The sequence below is a fragment of the Mytilus galloprovincialis genome, chromosome 14, assembly GCF_965363235.1.
Source record: "Mytilus galloprovincialis chromosome 14, xbMytGall1.hap1.1, whole genome shotgun sequence".
Lineage (NCBI taxonomy): Eukaryota > Metazoa > Mollusca > Bivalvia > Mytilida > Mytilidae > Mytilus > Mytilus galloprovincialis.
Genome location: NC_134851.1, coordinates 30,264,623 through 30,292,087, shown reverse-complemented (window position 1 = coordinate 30,292,087; position 27,465 = coordinate 30,264,623). Strand labels below are relative to the sequence as shown.

General features: G+C 31.1%; 1 protein-coding gene across 1 annotated transcript; it reads left to right on the top strand.

Moving 5' to 3' along the window:
* The first annotated feature begins 957 nt into the window (after nt 1-957).
* On the top strand, nt 958-27,465 carry LOC143058729 (chorion peroxidase-like). The gene is made up of 11 exons (XM_076232178.1): nt 958-1,093; nt 2,225-2,404; nt 3,378-3,402; nt 4,598-4,698; nt 5,895-5,999; nt 6,464-6,559; nt 7,449-7,941; nt 9,217-9,411; nt 24,131-24,297; nt 26,114-26,219; nt 27,255-27,465. Exons 1-11 carry the CDS (start codon nt 1,078-1,080, stop codon nt 27,334-27,336), a joined length of 1,566 nt encoding a protein of 521 aa, XP_076088293.1. The 5' UTR covers nt 958-1,077; the 3' UTR covers nt 27,337-27,465.

Sequence of the window (27,465 nt, the reverse complement as noted above, 5' to 3'; positions counted from 1 at the left end):
TTTTTAACTCAACACTAGATATTTTTTTAGATTTGACATTTTATAAAATATATATTGAAAAAGTTATAAAATACCCAAAAATACTGAACACCGAGGAAATTTCGAACAAAAAGTCCCTAATATTAACACTTATGATGGTGCAATTATCATGTTAAATGATAAAAAAAAATAATGAATTAAAAAAGCAAAAGAACTTTCGATGCAATTTACGAACAGGATATTATGTATCTAATCGTTTTTTGATGGGTGTATCAAAATCTTCATTTAAATGCAACAAAATAAAACTTAATTCAAAATCAACTAACCATCCCCTCCTTAATGTATAGTTTTTTAGTTTTTTTATTATTAGAAAAAATTACGAATCATCATTTAAATTTCATGTTGATTTTTCCAAGGTAACCAATGATGCATATAAGAGGATGTTATGTTTCAAGCGTTGTCTCATCCAATCAGAATGCTTATTCGAATTAGGTAATTTTAGTTGAAAGCTGCATATATATTGTATTTATAAACCACGATCGTTTAATGTAACACACACATTTGACATTGCAACTTAGATAATGGCCAGTTTGACCTTTCTTGTGCTTTCGTGGCTGTTTTGCAATGTTATTTTTCAAGGTAAGAAATTATGCCAGTTTCTACTTCACCAAAAATATAAGATATGGTTTCTATTTTTGTGATATTACGATATTGTGATATGGAGAAAATTACTGAATGACCTGCATTCCTCGAGTGTTCAATTTCTTCAAACAAACGGAGTCGGGGCTTAATTTAGGGCTAGGTCAAAACTTTGAATTTCCATCTTGTATTTTCCACCCTTCATTTAGATCTTATAACATAGCATTCAGATATTTAAGCCTCTTATGTGTTCAATTGTTTGTAGTTGTTTGTGCATTTTTAAAGTTTCTTTCAAAACAAATGTTATGAAGTTTGTTCTGTTACTTTATTCCAGTGCTAGCATCCTGTTCCACTAATGCCAAATATAGGACGTATGACGGATCTTGTAACAACCTGGTGTACCCATCATGGGGAAAAGCAAATACGGCACAAAGACGGTTTGAATATAACGGTGATCTCATGATTGATTACGATGGTAAGTCACATGACTTGAATATAATGGAAATATCATGATTGATTACGATGGTAAGTCACATGACTTGAATATAATGGAAATATCATGATTGGTTACGGTGGTAAATCACATGACTTGAATATGATGGTAATCTCGTGATTGATATCGGTGGTAAGTCACATGACTTGAATAATGTAAGGTATGAGGTAATTTTCGCGCTTTAATTTACTCATTAAACGAAAGATGCACATGTTACACCAAAATAATCTGTTACTTTTTACACATTCACTCATTATTGTGAATGCGAGACAATAAAAAAATATTCCTCCACACGAAACTTTTTACACAAATTAGGTGATAAACAATTTGTTTTGAAAATTTTAGAATCCCTTTAAGAATAAGAGACTGTCAATAGACACCAACATTTGTTCTTACTTATAATAAACTCATCATAGATACCAGGATAGAAATATAATTTTTACGCCAGACGCTCGTTTTATTCTACAAAAGACTCATCAGTGATATTCTACTCAAGAAATGTAACACAGCCCAAATAAAGTAGGAAGTTGAAAAGCATTGAGGACCAAAACTAATCACACTGCAAAATAGATTACAATTTTAGAAGTAAAACTACACAATAGAGTACATCAACCCATGATACATGTAGATAATAAAACTTACAAAACAAATACCATTACCGCTATTTTGAGTAGAGTTCGATGGTTTGTTTGTCAAGTTAGACAGGTATTTCAAAACCTTAGTCTATGTAAGTTTATCTTATGTTACCTTCTGAAGCATTCACAAATCTAAGTGAATGGTAAATATGTTCTTGCAGGTTGAAAAAAGAAATCATATTCTGCGATAAATGCATGAACAATTTATCAAACATGAATGTTGTGAATAAAGTGTTTTACATATCGATTTCAGTGAAACACGTATCGATTTAAATGTTTTACGTACCGATTTAAGTAAAATACGAATCGATTTAAATGTTATTTTATCGATACTATCGATTTAAGTTTCATCAAATCGATACTATCGATTTAAGTGTGTTTTAAGCGATTTTATATAATAAGTGTGATACATACCGATTAAGTACAATACATATATCTGTCTATTTTAAAAGTGTAATACATATAAAATCCATTGCAGATGATAATAGTCCAAGAGGTGGATTTCCAAGTTGTTTACCAAGCCCTAGACTGATAAGCAACACACTAATGGCAGATGAATTAGGACCTACTGACCAAGCATCTCCGACACTGTCTGGCCAGCATTTTGCTTTTGGACAAGCACTTACCCATGATCTCATAAAGACACAATTAAAGAGAAGTATGTGTAAACCAATTTATCGCTATTTTGTGCATTTTTCTTTTAATCTTTTTTTGTGATCATTTTTCATATCATGCTACTCGCCGCTTGAGATGGAAAATTGTCGCTAGAAACTAAGGAGGCACGTCGCGTTGCTAAGGAAATTAACATAAATTTGACATCGTCGTCATAGGTAAAATAGCGATAAACAAACTATCATTGGTCATTTCAACTCGATTGCTTTTCTCAAAAGTCTCAACGATAATCTATTAATATCGGACGACAACTACCCCAGATAATTTATTATATTTTGTACAAATGTCCTTTTTAAAACCTTGATATAAAAACTTTGATGGGAATTTCATAAAATGCTATAATGAATAGAACGATTTTCTCTTTCTTTGGTCCTGATTTTTCAGTTGCCTCCTTTTAATGGGGATTTTTTCTAGTTTTTTTTCTTACAGTTTTATGCAGTGACATCTTTTAACGAATGAACGTGGTATTATCATAATAAAAAAAGCTTTTGTACAAATGTAGCAGGTGTGTTCTTATCGTAAATAGCTGCAATTACCGAATAAGTTTATCTTGAATTTAATAAATGCAAAAAAAATCACAAATGTCGGATGTTCTAAAAATGCTCTTTTGGGGGTTAAAAAAATCTTGATAAAGGGTCAACCAACAAACAAAGATTTGAAAATATTCGATTAAATGCTTCTCAAGGTATACGTAACACAAAATGGAAGACGACCACAACGCTTTAAAATACCTATATTATCTCTAAGGTAAATTTTGTTTAAATTTGTATGGCATGTTCTTATCAAAGCTGCTGGATGAACGTCAATATAAATTTAATAACAATATAGAATATTTTCTGTTTTGATTTAAAACATTTTCATGTAGTTTAAGTTGTTGTAAACATATTACCTTGAAATACACTGTACATAAAATATCCTTGCATTCATTCATTAATTTATTCACTCATTTCAAATTTCAGATCTGAAATGCTGTGAAAACAATGAGTAAGTTAAACTACAAAGACATACAGATGATCAGAATTTAATATGAGTTTACAAAACAGAGAAAACAAAATGGAGCATAAATAAAAATGCAACCAAAGTGAAGAATTAAAAAAATTGGCAAGTCAACAAAGAGTATACAACTAAAAATCAATCTCTATACTACTTCGGACGAAATTATACAGTTCAACCTGAGAATATAACGGGAAATTTGGAAAAACTAAATTAGTCCGTTTCTTCGTCAGATATTGAGTATAAGAAATGTCTAGATAAAATAGTGTTTGGGGGAAAGCTGTTACAAATTAAAGTATTTGGCTAATTGGTGTCAGTTTCATAAGCGTTTGAAACAGCAAAAGAAAAACAATTAGGCGGGGGAAAAAAATTAAAACCAAATGTTCGAGAACAATTCACAGCCATATCACCCAAAATGCACATTTTTTAATATGAAGATATTAAATAGGGCAATAAAATTTCTGGTATAAGACAATAACTTACTTGAAGCTGATTCCAAATATATATGGTCCATTCACTTTTTCCTAAAATAAGCGATATACTTGATACTTCCGGTTTAAAAATGGTCACTGCCGGTATTATATGATAGATTAATGTCTGATGCGTTTATTACAATATAGCTTATTTCAAACAGTACATGGGAATAAACTCATATCTAGTTTTAACGCACCCTTCGAAACAAAATAACTGACAAATGAGTAAAACCATTTCGTCGATATTGTATACGGTTTGTGTAGAGAATCAATAATAAGCCAAAATTAAAATTTAGGACATGATATCATACTGTTACATTTTTAAAACGCATTAACTGTTCATATTTATATTCCACGGAAAAAACCTAGTAATTGGATGCTAAAATATATATTAAAGAGACAGAGACTAATGGCATAAGAATTTAAAGATATGATAACAGGATCACTAGCATTGATTTCAGCATAATTACCCCATCGATATTTGATATCTTCATTATAAATCCTATGAAGTCGTTTAAATTGTAAATGTGTTTTGCTATTTGACTTTGTACCTTTGGCCTTTTTAACTCGTTTTGATTTCGAGCCTCACTGATAAGTCTTTTGTAGACGAAACGCGCGTCTGGCGCATATACAAAACTCAATCCTGGTACCTATTATGAATTTATTGATTGTGCTATTAATCAACCCATGTGTTATTCTAATTTTATCTATAGCATCGATGTATGTTTCCCGTTTGATATACCTGCTGACGACAAAGATTTTACCCCTGGATGCAGAAGTTTTCAAAGAACTGAAAGATCCCCTGATGTAACAGGTAACATATTTGCATTATTTCTGTAGAATTCTTCATCTAAAAAGAATTGCAGTTATTCAAAACAGAAAGCAAAATCAAAAGTGTCAACAGCGCTTTTGCTTTGAAACCCCTTTTTGAATGTCATTTGTAACCACATAATAATTCTTTTTTTTTTCTTAATATTAACTTTTAATATACATTCGTCAGGAACACTCAAAGCCGAATATTTGGAAGCTAATATAGTTTATATCTTAGTTTCTTGAAAATTAATATTTGTTATAATTATGTCAATACTACATTACGGTGATGATTATACCCCGGGAATGATAGTCAACCAGCAGAGATATTGATCCAGTGTAATATGAGATGACAAATAATCCGAACAAAGTGAGTGATGAAACATATGGTAAATTCAGTAGATCTTCAACTTTTAATAGAAATTATTTGCAAAAAAATATAGACAAACTGTCAACGCTACATGAAAAGTCTTTTTAAATCTGCTTTGAACTGGTTCAAAAGAATCAAATTAATGATATAAGTTAAATATTTTTAAGCACTATTGCTCATCTTAGTCAAAAATTGTTTTATTTGTTTTTATATGCGTTTGAGTCGTGTTTCTTATTTTATTCATGTGCAGTAAACGCTTGCCACAGTCTTCACACTTTTTTTTAGTTCATGCGAATCCCTAGGTTATCACATTCGTTTGCCTTTCATTCGTCTCATCTAAATCGATTTACTGGATTTTCACATCAATAAACTACTGTCGCCTTACACATGTTAAAATGAAATTGGAATCAAGTGATGGTTTGTGCCTTAAAATTGTGCATGAACACCTAATTGACGGAGGGCATCGGTGGTCAAATGACCTAAGAGGTTCTACTTTTGTTATCACAAGCCAGTCAACTCTGATTTGATTTCGAACCTCCGGTGCACTCAACCCCTATGTTATTTGATTAAGAATGTCAGTTTTCCTATCGAAGGTTTGTGTTTTACTCCGAACAATCCGGTTTCATCCACCAATAATAACTGACCGCCACGAAATAGTGCTTAAAATTGGCTTAAAAAACACCAACAATCAATCAATCCTAATAAACGCACTGAGGGAAATCAAAAAAATCCGTCTTATTTTATTCTGTTTATATATGTTTGTATGAAATGGAAATGTATTCGGTATGCCATTCTATTCCGTATAAGCGTGATTTATCCTTTCCTTTTAGACTATAGGGAACAGATCAACGATGTGACGTCATACATTGATTGCAGCCATGTATATGGTAGTTCTGATGCACAGTTAGCAACCCTTAGAGATACGACAGATTCATGTGAGCTTAATTCTGTCACTCATGAAAAAAAAAATGATATACGGGTTTTCATATCTCATTTCCTACCCTATTCAGTATGAGTGAGAATGAATTAAATGCTTTATAAATATCATGCACACTAAGCGATAAATGCGTGGATTATGTCATAATGACCATGAAAAAAATGCGATATTAATTTTTAATTTGATTAATTTATGATTAGGATAAAAAGTTCTATGGTTCATGTATTGTCTTCTTTTTTTTCAAGCAACTTGTTTTACATGTCTTGTTTTATTTACACATGACCATTTTGGTTGCTGCTAGTTACAAATTGAAATCAATTCGTCGTAGATCCCACATTCTAACTTTTCCTAGGAGTTAAAAATCCTAAGTATTTCGTAGTATAAATTTATTCAAAACATGACAAAGGGAAAATAGAAGCTCCTATAAATACTATAATTTCATTTTGAAATTCTTTATTTCAGCACTTCTAAAAACTTCTCCTGGAGAAAATTTACCTGAGAACGTAAATGGATTTTGCGTAAAGAAAGACCCGGTAGCAGATTTTTGCCAATTAACAGGTAAGGAATAAACAATATTCTAAAATGAAGTGCTTTCCATATCGAATAATTGTTTTAATAGTTTTATCACATAAATCAGAAGAAATTGGGTGAAGAAGAGTATAATTGTTAAAATTTTGTTTCTTCCAGTCAACTTTAGTTCACCCCTATACGAAACGCGTTTTGTTGTACGTGTGATACATAAAGGTAACAATGGTCGGACATGATATACTTTTGTTGACGTAATAATTACCACACATGATATAAGATGATTTGGTTTAGGTTTACATAATAGGGGATGATGACCAAATAATATAATAAATACAAAAAAGAGTTTAAAAAAAGAATAAAGAATAAAAGGGGTCCAAAAGTATAAAGAAAACACGTATATACTGGTTACAGAAATATGAAAGATGTACAGAATAATTTGAAAAAAGAAATCATATAATTGCATAAACAAATGATTATTCATTTTCATGAGAATATTATAGAACAAGTTTTAATCATACAGACAAAGAAACACGTCATAAACATGTAAAAAAAAGTGAAGGACCCCAAATTCAACCCCTCAAGCAAACCGAAGGGTGATTAGATTAATGAAGGACCCCCCATTCAACCCCGCAATCAAACCGAAGGGTGCTTAGATTATTGCAAGTAAAATGGTTCGTACATCAATAAAGGTTTATTTTATATAGAAACATGATGAAAATCTTCATTTTATCAAAGTTTTTTGTTGCTGATTGTTGTTTTTAATTTTAAAATGTATGCTTAGACGAAAAATAAAACAATATTCGTTATCGCCATCACATTGATGTATTTGATGAGAGATAGTGTGAAATTACAAAATAAACTATACTATGTGTTTAGTTTCCTAAAATGTCATCCTATTTATTTATTTATTTCAATATAGGAGATTCAAGGACTGACCAAGCACCTAGTCTCCAATTGAACCATCTGGTTCTTGTAAGAGAACATAACAGGATCGCTACATTACTGAAACAAATCAACTCGGAATGGGAAAATGATAGAGTTTTCGAAGAAACACGAAGAATAGTTATAGCGGAAATGCAGCACATAACATATAATGAGTACCTACCTGCCCTTCTTTCTCAAAAGACTATGAAAAAGTACAAGCTAGAACCAAAGAAACAGGGATTTGATGACTGTTATAATGATAACATTGATGCCTCTGTGAGGAACGCTTTTGCGGTAGCACCTTTCCGAATGGGACATTCCCAAGCTATGAGGGAGCAGTCATTGCTTGAAGATGATTACAAAACTATAACTACTGAACTCCTTGCTGACAATTTTTTGGCTCCACATCTAATTCAAACAAATATGGGCGAAAATGTTGAAGATTTTATACGATGGTTAACATTTAATCCAGCTAATAGAATTGATAGGTAAACACTCTGTGCTAAATAGGCCCTTTCACTGTTATTTCAGCTATATTGAAAGATCCTAATGGGGGTGAAATGCTTTCAAAATTACGGGATAACATCATTGAATTAGAACAGTTACTTAAAACCATGCATAGAATTTTCCAAAAATTCTTACTGTTATTACCTCTATCAAGAAATATGTCCCCTGTTAAAGTAGCACAATACAAAGATTTATTTACTTCCAATCACTATCCTTTAAAATGCTGTAACTTTCTTATGAATGCATAGAAAATAATAAAAGAGGTATATATAGATAGATAAAAGATTAATCTTTTAAACGGTTGCAATATTTTTATTATGCAATCATTATGTAATCAATTATTATGTAATTAGTGGCAAAATCTGGGTCAGTTCATTTGAATGAATTTAGCTCTAGCTTCTCTTTATCTATACAAACAAATTTAACAAAATCTTAAACAACACATCATGGGCTTCAAAAGGGTGTCTCGAATTGTCCTTATGGTATTACATTCTCTCATAAATCTCTAATTAGTGTAAACATCTTAACCACATAAAAGAAAAAAAATGTTTGATAAGGTGTAAAATTTTTCTATACATTTTATCTGAAATCTGAGACAATCTTTTGTATATAATGGCCATAGGAACAACATATAATAAAATCAACCATCTAGGGATACCTATGCAGAAGCTAATTTCATTTGAAAGTGGAAATTTGGTGACAAATATTTTAGACACAGTTAACATTATAATTGGTTACATAATTGTTGCATAAAACTAACATTGCATTAATTTGAAAGAGTAATCTGTTAGCTATCCAAAACTACCACTTTTATAAATTTTCAAGCATTATTAATAAAGTTACAGCATTTTAAAACTTGGGAGTTGGAGTCATAAAATCTTTGTATTGTGCTACCTTAATTACAAAAAAAAACAATTTAAAGGACTCAGTGGCCTTATGGTCTAAGAAGTTAAACAATTCTGATCTCCAGCCTATCACCAATAAGTTTTATATTTCGAGCACCGCACGTGTCAGGTGCGTTTGACTCCAATCTGAATCGACAAGAATTGACAGTTTTACTGCAGAGAGTCTATGGTTACATCAGGGCACTTCGGTTTATTACACCAATAAAACAGTTATCAAAGGTACCAGGATTATAATAAAATTCAAATAAAAGATTTAACACAGGTCGCCACGAAATATAGAACATTGCTGTAAGCGGTGTTAAAGTACAAAGAAAATCAATCAATAAATCAATATAATATTTTTAATTACAGTTTTGGAGTAAATGCAATGCGTAACAAGCTGTTTGGTGGAGATATAGATTTATTGTCCATTAACATACAAAGGGGTCGAGATCAGGGAACACCAAGCTATAATGACTGGAGGGAATTTTGCGGATTGGAAAGAATGAAATTTAAAAACTTCAAAGTTTCAAACGGTATTAAAAATGTCCTCAAAGAATTATATGCGTAAGTAATTACTTGAGAGAAACGTAACGTTGTTAACTAATTGAAATAATCATTAAAAAGGGAATGTAATAAAAGATAACACAATTATGGGATACTTAGGAGGCAACACCCAAGCAAGGACCGAATATTTTAAACTCGGAAATCAACTCTGGACTTCGGGAAAGTTAAAAGAGCCGACAACTTTGCTTTTGCTAATATGTTTCACTAGTAACCCGAATTTAACTTGAACGGACAAAAACGTGTTAACGCTATTTAAATGAGATTGATCGTTTATTGATAAAGATTGACAAAAATTAAAAATTATATTTAATTCATATCAATTCATATCAATTCATTTTAACGCCAGTCAAATAGATTTCTCTGCGGTGAATCAATTGAAATCAAGTTGCTGGTTAGTTGCGTTAAACTAATAGGCCACGCCCCCGTTAAACTATTTCAAACATCCATTAATTCGTTTTAAACATGGATGAGACCCGAGCTTTTTACAGGTAAATCACCCAAGCAAAACGACCTCGATGTATCTATCGTTTTTTGTTTCAAACTTTAAATGCGTAGTCTTATTAAGTCACATGCTCCACAATTTAATTAAACGAACGTATAATACACGTGACATTTTCATATATAAGGCATTTAAATAAAAACATTAAAATATATATGCACGCGTGGTTTAAAAATGTCAAACTAGGGAATCTGTTGAAAATAAAATAGTTAGATGGATAACATAAATTTAATTTGCTCAAATGCACTAGATCTTTATCGTGCGTTTCAAAAATTACTGAATGCTATGAAACCTCATGGCATGTAAGTAACATGTGGTCCTTTGCAACTATTTACGAAACTATTGTATTCCTGTATATTTACCGTTTCTCTTTTCTCTTTTTATGTTTACTATATTGTACTCGTAAATCAAATGTAGACATGGAAACTACACAGCAATTATTTATTGTGTACATAATTTAAATCGATGTATCTTATATTTCCGGTAAGCAACAAATATTCATTCTCTTGTCGTATATTGATATACGGAAAAGCTTGTAATGAAAAACAAGGTTTTGATGAATTGAATAATAAAATTGATGAAGACAATGTTGACGTATGTTGAATATGATAAACAGAAAGTCATACCCAAAATTATAAATGAAGTAGCAGCCCACTGAACTTTTAAAACTGTGTTAAATTGTAATACCGGTCACTGGCCAAATCGGGCGTTAATTGTGGAAGAGAAGCAAATATCAAACAAAAATATTGTTCTTACGATTCTGTAAAAAGATTATTGTGCTGTCATGCACCCTGACGTACTTGTAATAAATGAACATATATATATATGAGATAAATTTTAGTCTGCGATAACGATGGGTAAGTTGATTTAAGTTTAACTACCTAGACTGGCTATTTATCGGCATACTCTCACGTTTTTTAATGTTTTAAAAGAAAACATATATTTACGTTTTGGGCATTAAATATAAGTCTACTTACCAAATTGAAATGAACATAAACATTGTTAAAAAAAATGGAAAAGAAACATTCTGCATTGTTGTTTTCATATAATTTTATTTCCTATATATTTGAGCGGAAATTTCTAAGTAAAACTGATTGTAGTATAGATAAAATATTTCATCTAGGTGCTCTCGTTGAAGTTCGCGTTACATATTAAAATAAATTTCATTGGTCGGAACGTTTGCAAACTTTCAATTCAATACACAATATAGAGTCCAGTTCGGCAAAAAAAAAATCAAATTAAGACTCTACTTTGTCCGATTAAACAAACAGAATTTAGAAAAATAACACTTTTACGATTCTTTCAACCACGACCAAAATATCTATCTTTTTCTCCGCTGAAAATCATTACTATTGATATTAGAACAAGTCAAAAGTTGCCGGAGCCGGTTGATTTATGATGCATACGAAACTTTAATAATTAATTATACGGTTTGTATTTTTCCAAATAACTGCTATATCCGATAAAAGTCGAAAAATAAATTATCGGTTAAAACTACCGATTTTTCTATGAGACAAACATTATCCTTATATGAGTCAAATTTACAATATAGATTCATAAAGGACAAACCATATCCTCATGTTTTTTTTATGCAACACTAGTAAGCATAGTTTGTCTGTTCTCGCTTCAAACCAAGCCATCATAAATACACCAGAGATGACTAAAATGAAAGTCTTTTCGCTCATTGAGATTTTTTGGTAGGTATTAAGCTTCAATTCGACCATTAATTACCGTAAATTTTCGATTTTTGCAAAATTACGAAAAATATGTTATAATCCTTGACCTTCCCGAAGCTTATACTTCGTTTAGTCGATTGTATGAAAGTTTTTTTTAAGAAACCGGTCTTTTACTGCAAAAAAAAAAAAAAAAGATAAAAGAGATTTTTGTTTGAAGTAACGAATCTCATTCTTACAAGAAAATGAAAGTTTTCGTGTTTTAGGTTGTGCTGAAGTAAACGTAAAAGTTGAAATAAAAATTACACTCCGAGATTACACTAAAGACATTTCGCTAGCACACATGGGACTAGATTTATCAATTGTTCATTTGCAAGTCAAAATTAATAATCATGCAAAACAAATGATAAAACTTCCCAATTTAAAATTGAGAAAAAACCGACAGGAAATCAAAGGTCAAAGGTACGGCATTTATTTAAAAACAATCTCCATCCAACTTCAAAATGTGAGGTAAATCGATTAGCTTACGCTAGCCAAGCAACCAACAGACAAAATAAATCTTGACTCTCCGATCAAGACTATCTATAGACACGGAATAAAAAATAACGGAAAATAATAGCATGTTAGAAAGGTTACAAACACATTTATACAAACATGAAGCAGCTGTTTTTTTACTGAACTGGTCAGTGGTAATACAAAACTAGGGTTTCAAAAAGATGAAGAAAAAGAAAAAGACATTTAAACATGCTAAAGTTTCTGAAAAAGCAAATCAGACATAGTGTTTAACTGAAATTGAAAAAAAAGGATCATGATAGTCTATAATATGTAAACATTTATTTCAGAAAGCCAACAACAACATGAAAGGAAACTATGTATTACTTAAAAACATTGACCAGGGCCGTAACAGCCTCATGTTTGAAATTTTAAAACAAAGTCACAGTACAAAGGCTTGTCTTCATATCAAATTGTTTTCACGGCGAATGTCTTGCAAGAAGCAAACTCCCATTACTCCGATGTCGCCCCTGCTTAATTTTGCGTGATCCATGCATTCCCTATTTCCATTCTCAATTTTATGTTTCTGAATTACTTGTCTTTTGTTCATTTACTTCCCTACTAAATGTCTATAGTCTAAGTGTTAATTTTCATTTGTAAATGTCTGGTTTCGCAATAATGCATGTCCACCAATATCCAGACATTGTGCGAAAAAATATAGTTTAGAAGATATTATTCTATGCTGAATACAGAAAACATATAGTCGTTTCTTCATGAAGATTTGAACTCTAACATTAAAGAGAACCAAACTGGCTGTCCTTTTTGAGTATTTCCATCTGGTGTCTTACATTTAAGGGTTTAACTAGTATTAACATGATTAAGTCGTGTCAACTTACTGTCAAGACAGACGCCTTTATAGAAAATAAAGGAATATGGGGTAAACATACACGGGACCTAATCGAACACAAGGTCAGAGCTTAACAAAAATACAAATTATCAATGGTCAGCGTTTTTATTCCTGTTCATCTTTATAGTCGCTATAGGGTCTTCAACGATTAAAGAATCTGAGAGTACTTAAGTTTCTGACAGCTAGTTCACACTGTTACGTTTGGAGTCTTCCTGTCCGTCATTCCGCAATCTGATAATTTGATTATCTGTCTCAGGACCTGCCCACATATAAAATACTTGCCACTGAACATTGAACCAAGTAAAATCAATACACATCGTTTCATATATAAAAATCAATCTACAGATGATTATGCATTTCTTAGTTGGTTAGATTCCCTTTTGTGGGAGTTGAACACTTTGCGGGACAATTTTCTTCTCATGGGAAGATATATTTTTCCCATGGGAATATTAGTTTTTTCTTTTCTTTTTTTTTCAGAATTTGTAAAAGTGCTATGAAATATCGAAATGGACTGACAATCATGCACTAGTAACCAATGACTGGAACAATATAACAGGCATTTCAATAAATTAAAAGTATTTCTATCATACTTTTACACTCAAAAGTCTTTTTATATCGTTGAATGATTGATAGAAATTCTACCGTTCAGCGAATGATTTTACAATTTGAATCTTTCACCTTTGTTTTCGGTCAATATCATCGTGCATTTCATGTAATAGTGTTCGCTGAACTGTCACGTATCAGAAACATGCCTTTTGAATTTCAGAATTAAAATTATAATTTTGTTTTAATCTATAATTATACATGGGGAATGACGAATCGTGTTTTAGATTGTTTTCTAATTATAACCTTTTAATTTCGTGAATTTACATCATAATTATTATGAATGTAATTATTCTTTTTCGTCTACGTAACTCGATATGCGTGTTTTTCGCCACTACAAAGATGAGCACGAACTTTTTTTGTTCAAATTTCCTAATCATGCTTATGCAATGTTGTAACTCGTCTACACAAAAATCTTTTATTTCAATTCATTTTTGGTCTTTTCTAGATCTTTTATAACCTCTCAGGTAATTTTCAAAGAAAATCCAGAGTTTTCGGCATTTACAAGGACGCGTACGGATGAGGATTAAATATAATCTTTTTGTGATATATTCACTTGTACTTTACCCGTAGGCTGTCTTCGTGTACTGCAATTTATGGTTTACATGTTTAAAGGAATACGAATACTTTATTTCTCATAAAACTTCAATTATTAGTTATCAAGAACATACATACACATAACTATAAGGTAAAATTAGTACATGCATGTGTAAACGATACAATTAAATTAGCTTGGAGGACTGACTTTCACATTTATAACTTTTACATAGTTTTTCTAATATTACAATATTTGATGAGTTTAACTGTTGATCAGCTTTAAAGATATAAGGGTTTAACTAACAGTAGTTCCTTAAACATTTCCTTCTTTTTCTATAGTTTATATGTTCTACAATTCATAATGTAATGGTACTCATCATCAATGTTGTTTGTGTCACAGAGACGACATATTCTGTCTTCTCTGTGTAAATCCTGAAACCTTCTGGACTCAATCGGCAACTACCACATCTATATCTGCGTAATATATGAATTTAGAAATGTAAAAAGGAGTTTTCTAATTGATAATTCTTTTTGAAAATATGACAGCATTATGTTTTATGCGATTCTGCATAAAAGCAAAGAATTCTTCTTGAAACTGGTCTTTGGGTTTCTGTTTAATACATTTTGACACCCATTTATCACAAACTGTGCACAAGGACGGAAAACAAATATACGTCCTTGCTGTGCACTATAATTCGAAATAGTTGTAAATTGCAATTTTTTTTAATTTCTATTTTTTCCTCACTAGATAGGTGAAAGTATGTATAACATTTATTGTAAATTGCGAAAATGCATTACGAGCATAAATTTATAATTTTAAGTTAGAATTTAGAGTCTCAACTTTTTTCAAAATCTCTGTAATATTACTCATGTATTATTTATGTTTATGTCAAAGGCGTTTGATTGGATAATAGGTAAATGTAGGCGTGGTTTTTGGTAACTTTCCTCCAATCAACTGCCCCATTCGAGAAACCTGTGTGCGCTGATGCGTGTAAACTGGGTATTGTAACGGTACGTGTCTTACATCAGAACCTATCGTGCGTGACCAATGTTTATTGTATAATTTCTTGTCACGTGGTCAAATTATCTGAAATACAAGTTCTAAAGGTGCACTACAGCAGAATTACAGTTTCAGTTGTTATAATTCAGACACAAATTAATATGGTTATTTTGAAATCTGCTGCATGGTTTATTCCATTGGCAATCATATTCACGAAAAGTTGTAAATCTTGAATATTCTGTAATATCTTTATGAAGCGTGATTGAGAAGTAGATTCACACAGATACTGCAATCATTGTCATCTTTAAAATTTACTTTGCATGCACTAAATTTCTAATCCATTTGTTTAGAACAATAAAATATGTTTAAACTACTAAATATCTAAATGAGATTACATAGGAATAACTTGTGGTGTATTCATGTACATACTAGTATGTAATAATAATAAAAAGAAACCAACAGCACTATTTGACGAAGACGAAGACGAAATAAAGGATTGAATTTTAACGTTCAGTGACATATATTACAATGATGTCGAAACAGAACTTGAACTTGACAATAGGTTTTCATAGAACCGTCGCTTTTCCAAAGTACGCTTAGTTGCGATTTCACAACTTCGGGTTCGCATTATAGTTATACATGTACAAAATAACTTACAATAAACAAATTCTGATGATTTCTTCAACTGTTCGAGGACTTTCTAGTTGTAATATAAATCTGTGATTTTTCTATATTCGTACTTTCGCCACGAAGCAAAGCAGTTCGATCTAGATCTGGACATGTATCATCATTAAACATTTACAATATTCAATAGTTGTACATTTTTTTTGGTACATGTAGAACATGTAGAAAAATCCGTCTTTTCGAATAAAATCTTAATTTACGTACCATTGTAAAATTGAGAATGGAAAATGAGGAATGTGTCAAAGAGACAACAACCCGACCAAAGAAAAAAACCAACACTGAGCAGAAGGTCACCAACAGGTCTTCAATGTAGCGAGAAATTCCCGCACCCGGAGGCGTCCTTCAGTTGGCCCCTTAACAAATATATACTATATATATATATGTATATATAGTCCAGTGATAATAAACGCCATACTAATTTCCAAATTGTACACAAGAAACCAAAATTAAAATAATACAAGACTAACAAAGGCCAGAGACTCCTGACTTGGAACAGGCGCAAACATGTTTATGATCTCCCCCTCCCCCTATACCTCTAGCCAATGTAGAAAAGTAAACGCATAACAATACGCACATTAAGATTCAGTTCAAGAGAAGTCTGAGTCTGAAGTCAGAAGATGCATATACGGACCCTGGATTTAAATCAGATATGATCTGGCGGTTTTTGTCTTTTTTTCAAAATACATATTTTTAATTGTGACTATCTTTAGTTTCGAATCTTTCTTTCATTCTAATTAATTTAGTTTAAATGAAAATAAGGAAATTGGAATTAAAACACTGTTGAAGAGAAACTACATATTCGGGTTAAATTCACCTTAGTTTGTTAATTCAAGTTTGACATCTAACATCTTAATCCGTAATCCACATTTACCTGACAACCTTAAATTGTTTATTGAATTTTATCAATCAAATATCCTCACACAGGAAACTAGACAAAATAAGTTATTTGTAATGGTATTTATCAAAACTAAAATGATTGAAAATATCTTTGTAGAATATGAATTTGCCTAATAAGCGAATAATTATAATACATATATTTCAACATCTTCAATAGAGAGATTACTGATAAGATGCCCAAAATATATGTACATGTATACATATTGCGATTAGTGCTATATAGTATGTCAATGATATCGACTGCCCGCTGAGTGTTAAACATGTTTGACACTGCTGGTTTTAATTTTCTGACTCAAGTATAAATTTAAGAAAAGTTAATAGTTTCTGAATATTTTTAGATTCAATATTTTATCATTATTATTATTTTTTAAAGTCTCACCACATACAAACATAAAATGAGAATCACAGAACTAAACAAAACATTTAAACATTTGCATTGTGTGCATCAATCTTTAAAAAGATAAATGAGACGCGTATAAGACACAATATATAAATATAAACAAATTTTTACTCATTTACATTCAAAATTTACAGTGTCCGTATATAACAAATGAAATGAAACATCTTTTTATTTCAGAACAAGTGAAATAAAATGCCGTTTCTTTTCAATAAAATATTGTTGATGTTTTTGGCATCTATTGCAGCAACATTGTCGTTATTGAATAAATATATAAATTTTTCGCTTTTTGATATTTATAAATTGAAATGTTAAGCCTAATGTATTATTATATGTCTATAATGGGCATTTTAAAAGGACAGGAATATAAAAAAGAAGATGTGGTATGATTTCCAATTAGACAACAGTCCACAAGAGACCAAAATGACAGAGACATTAACAAATATAGATCACCGTACGGCCTTCAACAATGAGCAATGCCCATACCGCATGGTCAGCTATAAAAGGCCCTGATATGACAATGTAAAACAATTCAAACCAGAAAACGAACGCCTTATTTATATAACAAAAAAAAAAATTAATGAAAAATAAATATGTAAAACATAAACAAACGACAACTACTGAATTGCAGGCTCCTGACTTGGGACAGGCGCAAACATAAATAATGTGGCGAGGTTAAAATTGTTAGCGGGCTCCCTATCCTCACCCTAGTCTCGATCAGTGGTATAACAGTACATGTACAACATAATAAAAAAAAGAGGGTTTGGATGGGGTTCAATGATTAGAGAATAATGCCCTTGAAAAATGAAGATTAGAGAATAATGGGCATAAAAAATAAAGATTAGAGAAATGCGTGGTCTAAAAATATAATGAACATTGAATGATCAATAAAAGAAAACGCTAAAAGATACCTGAATTTTATTGAATGATTAATAAAAGAAAATGCTAAACATTATCTGGTAACAGAATTTTCTCTTCTTAAAATTTAAAGAAAATTATCAAAGTTATCATTGTAAAAATATGATAAAAGTGAAAACAAACTTGGTAAACCTTTTTTGGTTTCTTGGTAACAGACTATAGGATTCAGTCAATATGAACTGGTTTCCGATACTTCTACTCGGGCTTTAAATTCAGTGGCGGATCCAGAGGGGGCGTAGAGGGCGTACACCTCCCCTTTTGCTTGGACTTTTTTTTTAAATGATTAATCAGACTAGACTTCGTGAATTAATAGGGAGATGCAGCATCTAAAATGTCCAACCCTTACACCTTACCAGCAACTACAAAATATGCATGCCCCACGCCAGGAACCGTTTAAAAAGTGCATATTTCACTTATTTTATGTTTTAAGTCCTAAAAAGTGGCAAAAAAAAATTTCGCCTCGCTCCCCTCGTTACAAAACTACAGCCCCTCTTTCAAAAAGCCTGAATCCGCCCCTGTTTATATCTGACTATGCGGTTGGCTTTAGCTCATTGTTGCATGCCGTACAGTGACCTATAGTTGTTAATTTCTGTGTCATTTGGTCTCTTCGAAGAGTTGTCTCATTGGCATCTTCTTATGTGTAGTCAAAATCACTGGAAAGAACTGATGAAAACTTGGACTTGTTACTTCATAGAACTAGCACTTAAATCATGCAGAACAATACACACCAACTCGTCATTGTTGAGTAACAAATGAAAGCCTTGCTGTTGTTTGGAAATCACCGTTCTCATTCATTTAAAAGAATGATTTTTACTTTTTTTTTTTAAAGATTAAAGAAAACTGGGGAAAAATTAGAGAATAATGCGTAAAAAATTACTTTTAAAGAATAGACTTATTTTTTGAAGATTAGAAAAAAAGGGGTGAAAATTAAATGTTTACAGAAAAACAGCCCCCCCCCCCCAACTCAGACCCTCCTATAAGAATCATTTTAAATAGGATGGACAAAAAGATGGAGGGATAGAGTGTAATATTTGTAACTGGGCGTTAAGCAATCATGAATCATTTAATCTATTCTTTATATTTTCATCTCTTTATTCTGTAATTTAAAGTGCTTATTCCACTATCATCTTTATTTCTGTAAACTTACTTTCATAGCCTCATATATGTACATGTACATGGTATTTGATACAGGAACAATATACCGTCGTATATTACAAAAATTGAGAATGAAAATGAGGAATGTGTAAAAGAGACAAAAACCCGACTATAGAGCAGACAAAAGAGGAAGGCCTAAATTACGGGTCTTTAATGTAGCGAGAACCTCATGCGTATACATACATGCATTATTGTATGCACATGCTTGTTCCAGAGACATATAATACAATTATATGTCTCTGGATAAACATAATTATTTAGAATTAAAAAGTGTATAGTTATCAATAAGTTCATTTTCAAAATCATTTATTTAAAGTGAAAAATCGCGAATTATCCCTTTAAGGCTTGTTGAAGATCTTCATCAAATAACGAATGAATATAAGAAGATGTGGTATGCTTGTCAATAATTTAATTCACCGTACATGTGGAATACCGTATGATAGTTTTTTTGGTCTAAAAAATAATACATCTACTACATGTCTTTGATTTAACAAATGATAAAAGATCTGGCATAAAAACGTGATTCTGAATATAATCTAAAAATTGAAGAGAAAGCCAGACTAAGACGTTATACAATCTAAAGAATACAAATCTTAAAGTTTTATTACTTAGAGGTATACTGTCCCCTTCTTTTAACCTACAAGAAAACTTCACGAGAGCCGATGATTAAATATCCACCTTGTTTTTCCGTATATATACTGAGCCAAAAAGGTTTAGCAACACTTTTTTTTTTCGTCAACCAGGCCACCCCGAAAATGACAGTCAGAAAGGTCTTGAAACGGTCGATGCCGGAATGAGGGTTGTTGACATCATGGCTCGATTTAATGTGCACTAGGCAACAGTTCAGAGACTAACAAACAGATATCGACAAATTACAACTGCATAGAATAGGTCGATATCTCGTAGACAAGAAAAAACTATCGTCAATGGAGGAGCGCTTCCTTCGCTTTACGTCAACACGTGACAAGTTTTTTTCGGCTAAAAAAGTACTGCATTGACTAAGGGAAGTTGCTGGTGTTCCTGTCAATTCTTCATTGGTGCACTAAGGGCATGGCTTAGAAATTGATTTTGAGAAACACTATACTCATTTAAGCATTTTGACCCTCCCGCGCTCCATACAAAGAAAATCCTAATTAATGTGAGTGATAAACATTCATGTTGCTTCTGACATATCATAATTCCATTTTTGTGTTATTAAAATTATATGTTTAAATTTTATGATTTTGTAATAAAACAAAATTTCACAATTTTGTTGCTAAACTTTTTTGGCTCAGTATATATATTAAAATAACTTAAGAAGCAATTCAAAGGATATTCAATTTGTTTCAATATTGCCGAAAACTGAGGATACTATAAATTTTATACATGTAGTCGTCTCAGCCGAAAACAATACATAATATTGATAATATAAGCAAGTGTGACAAACCAAATTGAATCACAAATTTGTTGTTTGGGATTATTCATGGTTCACTAGTATTCCTTTCACGAATTTGGCTATACTTTTGGACCTTTTGGATTATAGCTCTTCGTCTTTTATATTAAATTTGCTTTTGATTTCATATATTTTGGCCTCGAGCATCACTGAAGAGACATGTATTTTCGAAATGCGCATCTATTACAAGAAAATTGGTACCGTTAATTGTATTCTATATTAACCAGTGACATGTGTCCTAATTTTTAAGAAAAGGGATAGAAAAAGTATGAATCAAAAATATCCGGTTTTTCAAAACTATATTTTCAAAATGCATTGCATAATTTAAACCGATTTAAAGTGTTTCATTTTATTGTATGTTTGTGCGTATACGAAAAAATGATAGAAAGTTAAACTTCAATGTTCATGACTTACAAGTATTATAATATTTCTTGTAAAATTGATAAATGAGCGGTTTTCACAAATACTGAACATTAGAATATATCGTAAACATCAATTAATGAACAAGCAACCCAACGAGAAAAATATAATTTCAGAGGCATCTACATGTACATGTATAACTAGTTTTGAGTTAGAGAAATCATTCAACATGTTCATTGCCATATGATTCTATTCAGATTTGTGAGTTTTTTCGATTTACGAATAAGTCTATAAGATACAAAAAATTAATTGAAGCAAAAAAAAAAAAGAAAGAGACATGAAATAACGAATTAACAAAAGTTTACAAATACATACCTAGGTGCATTTACCAAAACAACATTTGAACTTATTAATACATTTTTTCATATTATTGTAATTTTATGTTTATGTACCCGATATGGAGTTCTTCTGAAATTAAAAATCACTTGAATGGGTATTTCTGGTGTATATACATGTATCACACTTGCCATCTACATGTACAATATACGGAAATGACACGGCTGGGTATTTTAAAGTTACTGAAGGTAGATTACTGGCAGGTGTATATCCCCGGGCGAAGAATTTACTGATTTGTCAAAACGGTTAGGTGTAACTTGTCATATTGTAAAGTTTTGAATCGCGCTCATCTCTTTTTTTTTATTATATGAATTGCGCCAATAAATGAAACTTGACACATTCCCCATTTCCATTCTCAATTTTATTAATTGTGTCATATTTATCTCGAAACTATTAACCTATTTACACGTACATGTAACATTAGAATACCTACTTCAACTGTTGAATAACTTTATAATTACTAAAATTCAAAATTATGTACTTCTCCTTCCGTATGCTATGTTTTTTTGTGTCAATTCTATCTTTCCATCAGGTCCATAGTGCACTTTTTTTGTCAGTCTAAGTGCACTAAGGAGGCCCTTTCAGTTTGCGATTTCTGTACCTACATGAAAATACATAAAAGGACCTCCTCAGTGCACTAAGAAGAAACATTTGAAAAGAAGTCTATAATATTTGCGCAATTAAATGATTGTTTTATTGGCGCTAATGAATGTTGAAGTTTTTATGATAAAGTTATGCAAAAAAAAAAGAATTCGCGTAATTAACTTGTGGTGCAAATTAATTCTTTTTTAGCCAAACTGGATATCGGCCTTCAAAACATTGTGTATACACAAACAAAGCAAGATTTATCTTTTGCGCAGTCTAGCCGGAGAATACAAGTTTTTGCAATTTGTGAAGGATTTTAATTTTAGAATGTAATGAACAAGTAAGAAGATCGTTAAATCGGAAAATGAGCTATGCACGATGAAAGTTTGGTGCGTCGATAAAAATTTCATGGATTCACTTGATAATTGTAAAGTTTCAAGTCTTTAAAAATAACACCCATTTGTAGAACTGATTATTTCGATCCTTCAAATATGCATGTGTAGAATAATAATAAAAAAAATATATTATTAAGTCTCTTTCATATAGATACTGTAGATTTGTATTTGAACATCGATTGCAAACATAACGTTCAGTGAGAAATATTTCATGTATTCGTACAGAAAACAAATCAACTTCTTTCAGAATACAATTGATTGGTTATTGAAGTAAATGATTTGCGACAGAATCAGTGACACTTGGCCAGAAGCTTACCTCTAAAATAAAGAAATATAAAAAAGGTAGAGTTATTTTTAATTCTGTATTTTACTCATAAAGGACTTAAGCACTTTTTACAGTCAATGCCGAAAATATGAAATACATCGATTTAAATTATGTACACAATAAATAATTTTTGTGTACATAGTTTTCCGTGTCTACATTTGAATACGAGAACAATATAGAAAACCATCATGTTATATATTTAACTATTTTTTTTTCAACAGATTCACAAGTTTTGCATTTTTAAACCGCGTGTGCATATATATTTTAATGTTTTTATTTTAATTCCTTACATATGAACATGATACGTGTATTATTCATTCGTTTCAACGTTTTAAATTGTGAAGTATGTGACTTTAATAAGACTATACGCATTTAAAGTTTGAAACAAAAAACGATAGATACATCGAGGTCGTTTTGCTTGGGTGATTTACCTGTAAAAAGCTCGGGTCTCATCCATGTTTAAAACGCATTAATGCATGTTTGAAATAGTTTAACGGGGGCGTGGCCTATTAGTTTAACGCAACTAACCAGCAACTTGATTTCAATTGATTCACCGCAGAGAAATCTATTTGACTGGCGTTAAAATGAATTGATATGAATTGATATGAATTAAATATAATTTTTAATTTTTGTCAATCTTTATCAAATAACGATCAATCTCATTTAAATAGTGTTAACACGTTTTTGTCCGTTCAAGTTAAATTCGGGTTACTAGTGTTTCTTTGATGGAGGACTTGTAGTTGGATTGGAATCTTTATTCCTTTTTTTGCCATAGGATATGTCAATGGGGAACGATTTTTTTTAATTGATGATACGTTTTAAGGTCCACTTAACATCATTGTAGTTGGTCTTTCATGATTATCTAAATGGAACTCATACCGTATCGATTTTTTAATTATTTATTGGAACATATCTTAAAAAAATATGCATATTATTCTTCTAGCAAATTCTATATTTCTAAGTTTATTATCTTGATGTGTAGATGTTCATTTCCTGCTTGTTTTTTTTACGTCGTTTTGGGTCTTTATGTAACGTTTTATTTGCCTTTTGATATTACCTCTAAATAACTGACAATTAACATAATTTCCATTATGATGCACCAATTAATTTCGTTATTTGTATAGGTTTATTTTAGCAAAAGTATTAATGCAAAAAAAATATTACATTAAGTGTCACAACAGTCCACGAAACATCACTCAGGATTCCAAGGCTCGTGCATCTTGAACCTTTTCAAAGCTGAGGTTGAAATCAGACGCTCGGGAAGGGTGAACATGTCATCTTTAAATAACGGCTTTCGTCAAGTCGGTCCGATTACGTTGATAACTCGTATCTGGTGATTTCATCAAATCAAATGCAAATATATTATTTATGTATTTTATCGACTGACGTAGTTAATATATTTTATCATCCCTATTTTTTTATAATTCAACAGAGAATTTGGAAAATTTAATTTTCTTTTTAAAGTTCTGCTGATGATATCGATCTGTATGTCGGTGGACTTCTAGAGAAGTCCAAGAACGGACGTGTTGGAGAAACATTTGCATGTTTAATTGGTAAACAATTTTATCTGTCAAAATGCGGAGATAGATACTGGTATGAGAGGAGAGACTCAGATTTTGGCTTTACAAACGGTATGATGCTAATTTTGTTCATTATAGATTTGTATTAAATGTGTGTATGTTTGGGTAGGATTATGATCGAATGATATAAATCTGTGTGTTCAGTATGTGTGTGTTAATTTATAGTCATGTGGGTATGTGTTAAAAAAAAGAAGCAAAATCACAAAAATACTGAACTTGGAGGAAAATCAATTCGGAAAGTCCATAATCACATGGCAAAATCATATAACAATACGTATCAAAAACGAATGGACAAGAACTGTAATATTCTTGACTTGGTACATGCATTTTGTTCAATGCGTGTGTGTATTTGGTATAATTATGATGGAATGATATTGATATGTGTTCAGTTTGTGTGTGTTAATTCATTGTCATGGTTAAATCGTTTTGATCTGTTTTCAATATGAGTATATGTTATAATATACTTACTAATATTGTCCAATCATATGGATTTTTGTTCAATATGTGTGATAAGGTATAATTATGGTATTATCACATGGAATAGTGGTCAATCTGATCAGAGTTTGTTAAGATATATGTGATCGAAACATATGAATTTCGGCTAAATGTGTGTGTTTGTGTTAAGGTATATTTATAGTTGAATCGTATTGATTTGTTCAACATGTTCAATGTGATAAAATTGAGAATGGAACTGGGGAATGTGCCAAAGAGACAACAAACCGACCATAGAATAAAACAACAGCAGAAGGTCACCAACAGGTCTTTAATGTAGCGAGAAAGTCTCTCACCCCGAGGCGTCCTTCAGCTGGCCCCTAAACAAATATATACTAGTTCAGTGATAATGAACGCCATGCTAATTTCCAAATTGTACACAAGAAACTAAAATTAAAATAATACAAGACTAACAAAGGCCAGAGCCTCCTGACTTGGGACAGGCGCAAAAATGCGAGTTTGTTGGTGTATTATAATGGCAGAGTTTTATTGAACCAGTCGAAAATTTGTATATGTTAAGATTAATATGGTTAAAACATATGAATATGCCTTCAATTATATGTATGGGTGTTTAATGTGTGTTTATTTAGTCTGTGTGTGAGTGTGTCTTTATGTAAAATTAATGATTGATCATCTGGATTTATGTTGGTCCAAGAATTATGTTGGTAGAATCATATTGATTAACTTTCAATGAGTTAGGTTGGTAATGTATAATTATAGTAGTATCATTTGGATTTCTGTTCAATGTGTCAATGTTAAGCTATAAATATGGTAAAAGCATATCTGTGTTTTAATTGAGTGTTTTAGTTATAATTATTTTATAATCATATGGATTTGTGTTTAATTAAAAAGAGTTAAAGGATGATAATAGATCAATCATATGAATGTTTGATCAATGGGTGTGTGTGTGGTAATGTTTAGTCATGATAGAATCATTTGGATTTATGTTAAATGTGTGAATGTTTATCTAAGCGTATGGTAAAATCATATGGATTTGTGTTTAAAGTGTGTTGGATTCATATTGATATACCTGATTTCTGATTTCGAGTTAGAAAATATGCATACATGTACATGTCAAACATACAAATAAGAATTTTGATGATATTATTAGAAAATTAGTATGACAGGTTGATATGAATAGGTGACTTGTAATTAAGTTATAATTTCATACACATTATATATATTTGTTGCTTTTAAATGATGAAAAGTCTGTATAAACAATATCAGTGCACCCAACTGAAGTAGATTATACACCTTATCAATCATACATACCGTGGGTGGGGCGATAGTCATACAGGCTAAAAAAAAACACTTTTGTGCCACTTATGCCACTTGTTTCAACAGCATAATTACAGAAATATTAATTCTCTTTTAGCCCAGCTTAATTCAATCAAAAAAATGACAATGTCCAAAGTGCTCTGTGAAAACCTTGGTTTGGATCGTATTCAAAAGGAAGCTTTTATTCGACCCAAAAACAAAAGGTAATTAAAAACAAAGTCAACTTTGTAATATTCAAATAGTAATTTTATTCCAACATAACTCTTTATGGAATAAGAAATCATACAAGCAGATCTGACGGATTAAGATGAATTTACTTTATCATGTTTATGTATACAAATCAACAGGCAAACTGAAAACCATTTCACTAAAGAATTTACCAACTAATACGGAATACCAAAGGTTTGAAATGGACCCAACTGTACGTGTCTGATACATTTTGTTCTTTATTTCTGCATATTGATTTATACTTTTATGAAACTATCAAATATGCCTTTAATACTATCATTTATATTTCAAATTTGACGTGGTTGGTGAACCGCTTAACCCTATACATATATTTCAGCAACTTATTAGAATAAGTCGGGTTAAACATATGAGGTTCATAACGGTTTAAATCTAAATGCAGAAATAATAGTCGATCCATTTCGACATAATTATCATGGGCAGATATTTTCGTCTTTTAACTGAACACAAAGTATTTACATCAATCCGAAATTTTATCGAATCAGAAAATGTCTCCTATCGAAAAAGAAATGTAACTCATTGCCTGCACTGTTTACTAAAACTATTCAAATTTTAAAAAAATGTTGAACTTCAATATGATTACAAATTTTACAAAAGAATAATCGGAAATGGTGACGTTCGATAAGCATAAAAATGTCTACTACTCATATTACCCATGTTTTGAGTATTTTTTTATTTTTTTTTGTCTGGTTTGTTCACGCATCGTTGTAAATACAATGAAATTTGATGCGACTGTCATACAAGTGAGAGGTTTGGCACTATAAAAACAGGTTCAATCCACCATTTTCTACATTTGAAAATGTTTGTACCAAGTCAGTTATATGACGGTTGTTGTTCATTCGTTTGATTTGTTTTGTCATTTGATTTTGCCATTTAATTAGAAATTTTCCTCGGAGTTCAGTATTTTTGTGATTTTACTTTTTATACAATGTAAATGTTCCAGATATTCAAAATGTACATGTATTATATTCTTAAATATTGTCTTTTTGTAGAAAACTGAAGAAATGTAGGAATCTGCCTGACTTGAATTTAAATCTGTGGAAAGAAAATAGTGGCGGCCAGCAAACATATTGACGAAATATCATCATGAAATGTTTAAAAGATTATGACAGTTACTCACCATTTTGAACAGGCTACCATTAATCTGCAGGAGTCAATTCTTTAATTAAATGTAAATATCATTAAAATAAATTGCATGTTTTT

Bases quoted from the DNA above. Each gene is read 5' to 3' on its own strand.
- LOC143058729 (XM_076232178.1), top strand. The intron at 2,405-3,377 runs GTATGTGTAAAC...TTCAAATTTCAG, and splicing joins AAAGACACAATTAAAGAGAA to ATCTGAAATGCTGTGAAAAC. The intron at 6,560-7,448 runs GTAAGGAATAAA...ATTTCAATATAG, and splicing joins AGATTTTTGCCAATTAACAG to GAGATTCAAGGACTGACCAA.